General features: G+C 52.3%; 1 protein-coding gene across 1 annotated transcript; it reads right to left on the bottom strand.

The window, feature by feature from the left end:
- Positions 1-2,382: 2,382 nt before the first annotated feature.
- On the bottom strand, positions 2,383-4,248 carry LOC100906690 (zinc finger BED domain-containing protein 5-like). The gene is made up of 2 exons (XM_003740522.1): positions 3,751-4,248; positions 2,383-3,687 (listed from the first exon to the last, which is right to left on the bottom strand). The coding sequence occupies exons 1-2, from the start codon at positions 4,246-4,248 to the stop codon at positions 2,383-2,385; spliced, it is 1,803 nt and encodes a 600-aa protein (XP_003740570.1).
- Positions 4,249-5,325: the final 1,077 nt, after the last annotated feature.

Here is a 5,325-nt window from a genome sequence, read left to right as displayed (position 1 = left end):
GGCAAAGACGCACAGTCGAACAGCTTTATCTTTCTCAAGACGTCGGGCTCGCTTTCTTACATTCTGGTTCGGATGTCGCCTCTCCGTTCACTCGCTTATCTACGCATGTTAGTCATAGTGCCGACATTCGGCTGGGAACGGAATCTTCCATCAACTCCCCCTTCACAGTCAATGTCGGCCAGGGAATCACTCAGAGAATTTGCTAGAAGTAAAAGCAATGATAAAGACGCTCTCGTGGAGACCGTGGGAGAAAGATGGGTTCAGCTATTAGCGCGGTCGGCATGTTGTTTTGTCCTCAGCTGACTCGACACCGGTAAATGGCGCGTTTACGTGATCCACGGTCACCTCGAGCGGGCCTTCAGACCCAGGGAAAATTTCGTCATCCTTGAAGAAACATTCACCGAAATACCGGTGACAGTTGTGATAATCATTATTCAGTTCACTTCGTCTACGGCTCTTGAATCAAGAATTCACTGAGTGGTTCCGAGCGGATACCAATCAATGATGCAGTCTCCGCACGAACACCAATCAACGATGCGGCTCTACCAGGACTCCAATCACGATGCATCGGGAACTCGTTTGAAAAATTGTGTTCGAGTTTTTCATTGGTTACCGGTATGGCAGTTATTCCAACGGAGTATTGTCTTCTTCTCTTGTCTGAACACATCATTTGAGTTCCGACGCTGGATCGCTACGCACGGTTTTCGCCATGTCGCCAGTTCAGAGGACCGCCGATCAGATCAAACATCGCCGCTGCTGCGCTAGTAGTTCCGATGCCGAATCCGGACAAAGACGTCGCAGGAGCCGGTGTTTAGCTCCAAGCGGGACCTCCCCTCGTCGTCGCGATGAAACCGCACCGTCGTGTTCGTGGCTGACAAGCGATACCGAAAGTTTGGAATCGTCGACTCATCCTCCGTCGCCTGGACCGTCGTATGCGAGGCTCCTTCCGAGCTTTTCTCAGCTCGATGATGAGACGATGGCATCGATTCCCAGCTTCAGGTTTCCGGAGAACGATTTGGGCGGACTGCACTCGAAACCGAAGACGAGTACACCGATCAAAGAGAGGACGATTGAGGATCCCGCGGCGGAGAGGGCCGTCGCGCGTTCAGGCAGGAACGACGGTCGAGTCGGCTGTCCGTAAACTGCTCACACGACTCAGAGGGCCGACCTGGGTCCGGCTCCGCGCAGTGCTCCGAGCCGTCCCTCCGTTCCGACCGCGGCCGCCATTCCCATGCCTGCGCCAAGACCAACCCGCGTCGTCGCCCAGGTCGTCCCGGAGCCGATGGAGATCGACCGGACGAGGGATGCCGAGAGTCAGACGATCCAGCGATGCGATCGTCCTGTGTTCCGCTTCTCCGGAAAGATGTTCAGCACGCTCCTGGTGTGTCTGTTCCCGACGGCCCTGTTCCTGGTCTGCCTGCTCGCGATTCTGCAACGTGAGTTGACTCGCTGGTCGATCTCTTAGATATTCGTTAAAGGTAGATTTGTTGATTGCCATTGGTACTAAGCATGATTTATCTTTTCAGATGGTGGAACGGTCTCTGTCGTTTCCTCCCCTAACTCCACCTCGGTTGTTATCCGAACGAATCTCCCGTCGTCCCGCAACTCCTCCTTCCTCCCGCGGTTCGAGAGTTTTCCGAAGCCCCCGAAGGCCACACCGGTCCGCACTCCGGTCATCGAGTATCCTTCGAGGAACTCAGTGCCAGTGCCAGGGCCGGCTGTGAAGCCCCCGAAGCCTCCGCCGCCGCCGCCGCCGAGCCATCCGAAGTCCGTGCCCGCCGCCACTCCTCGGCCTTTCGAAGCCGCTCGTCCGTCCATCCATGAGGAGCAAACAGTCGACACGCGCCCCTTCAAGCCCGGGTATCAACTGCCCTTCTTCGATTGTAGACGGCTGAACCATGATCGCCTCTGCATGTCCCGGGAGTCTCGGGCCTGTGTTTTCGTTCCCTATACCGGACCGATCCCGGAGTATGCCTTCGTGAGAAGCGTCCAAGACAGGACGAAAGTCTCGAGCGAAGATGTCAGCGCAGCCCGCGATCATTGTCGAGGGTACCAGATGTTTGAATCGAAAGATTTATACCAGTAAAATAGATATTGAAGGGACTGGTTGAGCCAGACCCGATTCCGATAATGGATCTATTTATTTTGCCTGATTCTGGGATCTTACACTATGGGCGAATTAATTTGTTCCGTTGTCTCCTGATATGGGTCCTCTGTATCCTGTAGACCAGTGGTTCTCAAACGTTTTTCTCTCGCGTCTCCCCTCAGCCTTGTGAGTGGTCTCCGCGTCTCCCCTCAAAGTCGGCAAATTTCTCCGCTGGAAAAAGAGTCTTGAACACGACACCATGACGTTCTCTCTGCGGACTATTATGAGTCCTTACTTTATTGTACAATCTGATGCCCATGAGAAGGATGGGCTTGTTTCTGATATTTCCGTATGACTTCCTCGACATTGATCTCTAATGCAGTAACCTTGAGACGCAGTGAGTCTGATAGGACCAATCTGTTCCGAGTTTCGGTTTTCAAACCCACCATGGCTGAGAACCCGGTCTCACAAAGATAAGATGAAGTGAAAGGTAACAGAAATCGCAGAGCCTCCTTTGACAAGATAGGATGCGAGTCTCGAATCGAGAGCCAGAACGAAAACCGTTCGTTCTCTTTAAATTTGGCAGCTAGTGTCCTATTGGTGGAGAGGTCTAAAAGCTCCTCTAGCGCGTCCGCTGAAATACCAGTTCTCACAAACTCATCGACAAATGGATTAACGATCCAATTCCTTTGCTTGCATGCCTCCATTTCGTTCCCGAAATACGTTTCGAAACTGCTCCTCAAATTCTGCAGATGCTCAATCGTTTCATTCTTAACTCGGGATGGTACCTTAATTGCGGCTTCGAGAACGTATGCTTGGAATGCCTCAAAGCATCCGAAACTCCCATCACAGGCGTTTGACTCCCACAGCGAGAGGCGTTTCATGAAACCGGCTATTTTGTCATGAACATCAAAAATGTCTTTACAGGCTCCTTGTAAAAACAAATTCAGATTATTGAGTTTCGTGAACATATCAGACAAGTAGGTGAGCCTCAGAAGGAAGGTTTCATCTTTCAAGTTCGTGGCGAACTCATCGTCCTCGTCCAGGAAGGCTGTCACTTCTTTCCGGAGCTCGACGAGCCTAGCCAGGACTCTCCCTCGTGATAACCAGCGCACTTCCGTGTGGAATAGGAGTTTTTCGTGCTGGCTTCCCATCTCCTCGCATAGTTTGGCGAAGAGACGAGACTGCAAAGGCTTCGTTTTGATGGAATTCACAATTTTGATCGCTGAGTCCAAGACTTGGCGCAATCCGTCAGGGATCTTCTTTGAGACTAAAGCGTCTCTGTGGATGCAACAGTGGGTGAACAGAGCCCCCGGGCTTACACGACGGATTCGAGAAATCGCACTATTTGTTTTCCCGCATATGGCCCGAGCCCCATCCGTACTCACTCCCACACATTTCGTCCAATCCGGGCACTTCTTCTTCACGTATGAATCGATTCCGTCAAATATCGTTTGGCCCGTCCCCCTGGTGATGGGTTCACAAAATAAGAGGTCTTCATGAGCAGCATCTTCATGGATGTACCGAACGTACACGAGCAGCTGACAAAGGCCTTCAACGTCGGTGGACTCATCGAGTTGGATTGCAAAGAAAGTACTTCGCTGTACTCTCTGTATGACAACATCCTCGATCCACTCCGCCATTTGGTTGATCCGCCGCGCCACCGTGTCGTTCGAGAGCGGTATCGACTCAATCTCTTTCACATATTTCTCGTTGAGCACAATGGAAACCGCGTCTTTGATAGCGGGTAGAACAAGGTTTTCACCTGCTGTGTGCGCCATGCCACACTTTGCGATTCTCCAACTTATTTGATACGAAGCGAGCATCACCTTCTCGCTTAGTTTCGTGAACTTCGTCAATTTCGTCTGGGCAATCGTCATCTCCGTCAGTTTTCGTTCAAAGAATACCAGCGGTTTTTCCGTGAGGTCGGGATGTCGACCCCGGAGGTGCCGGAGCAACATATTTGGACGCATGCTTCCGTTGCCCAGGCGTTCGTTGCACACCACGCACAAAGGCCGAGGCTCGGATTCGTCTCCATCGTGCGTGAATCCGAAAGAGAGATACGTCGGTTTATATCTCCGTGTTTTTGCTGCTCTCTTCGACGTTGGCGTCGAATCTCCGGAAGAGTCGCCAGCTTTCCTTTTGAGACGCCACCTTTGCATGGTTATACTCTTGAGGGCAGTTGATCACGACAAAACGTACCGATTTACTCGATCGTCGCACGATTCGTTCGAAATCAGCCGTAGCGTAGGGAAAAAGATGGACATGGCTCTACGAAAACATCGGACATGCGCACCTGACACATGTCGCGATGCGTCGACTTCGCTGACCGGCGCGACAGTTCAGCGATGACTGACTATCGGTAATTCGTCCCGAATATGTCCGGGTTGGGAGTATTACAAGGAACTCGCCGCGTCTCCCCAGATTTTTTCGCGCGTCTCCCAAGGGAGACGCGTCCCCCTACTTTGAGAAACGCTGCTGTAGACGGTTGTGGGGTACCTCTGTCTGTCTTGACCGGAACCATCCCACGATGAAGTATCCACTGACGACCATGTTCATAACTGCCGAGATGGCGGAGAACACGGACAGGATCAGAATCGTTTTTCCACTGTTGCTGTCTGGACTCGGCCCTGGGGGTGTTGGACTGGGTGGAGGTGTTGGAGCCGGGTGAGCAGCCTCCCAATCCTTCCAGATGCTTTCGCCTCCCTTCGGTGGAGCATTTTCCGCGAGACACACTGTGTTCTCTGATGCTCGTTCCATGCAGGCTTCCTCGTTTTCGTAGCAGTCGCACGGGGAGTGCGTTTTGGTGATCTCCGTTATTGTACAGGATCGTTTTAGTCGTCTGCAGGTGTCTGAGCAGTCGTCGTACTTGAAGTACGAGCTGGCATTGGTGATGAGAACCAGGATGATTATTGCTTTCATGACTCAGTCTCGGTGATTCCTGCTAAAGAGCGGAGTTTCTGGAAAACGGGTCGAGGAAGCGGTTTGGTCAGGAGATCCGCGATGTTTTCTGCAGACGGGATGTACTCGATGGTTATCTCTCCCTGCTGGAATTTCTCTCGGGCAAGGAAGTGTCTTACGTCGATGTGTTTCGATCTTCGATGAGTCTGGTCGCTCTCTGACAGGCTGATGGCTGACTGGTTGTCGACGAAATGTCGAGGCACAGTCCTATACCCAAGTTCTCCGAGCAAGCGGGCGGTCCATACACTCTCTCTCACGCTTTCTGATAAGGCGACCGT

The sequence above is a fragment of the Galendromus occidentalis genome, unplaced genomic scaffold (genome assembly GCF_000255335.2).
Source record: "Galendromus occidentalis unplaced genomic scaffold, Mocc_1.1 scf7180000076955, whole genome shotgun sequence".
NCBI classification, from domain to species: domain Eukaryota; kingdom Metazoa; phylum Arthropoda; class Arachnida; order Mesostigmata; family Phytoseiidae; genus Galendromus; species Galendromus occidentalis.
This window is presented reverse-complemented; position numbering and strand designations above follow the sequence as displayed.

Bases quoted from the DNA above. Each gene is read 5' to 3' on its own strand.
- LOC100906690 (XM_003740522.1), bottom strand. From the start codon at position 4,248: ATGCAAAGGTGGCGTCTCAAAAGGAAAGCTGGCGACTCTTCCGGAGAT. The intron at 3,688-3,750 runs GTGGCGCGGCGG...CAGAGAGTACAG, and splicing joins TACCGCTCTCGAACGACACG to CGAAGTACTTTCTTTGCAAT.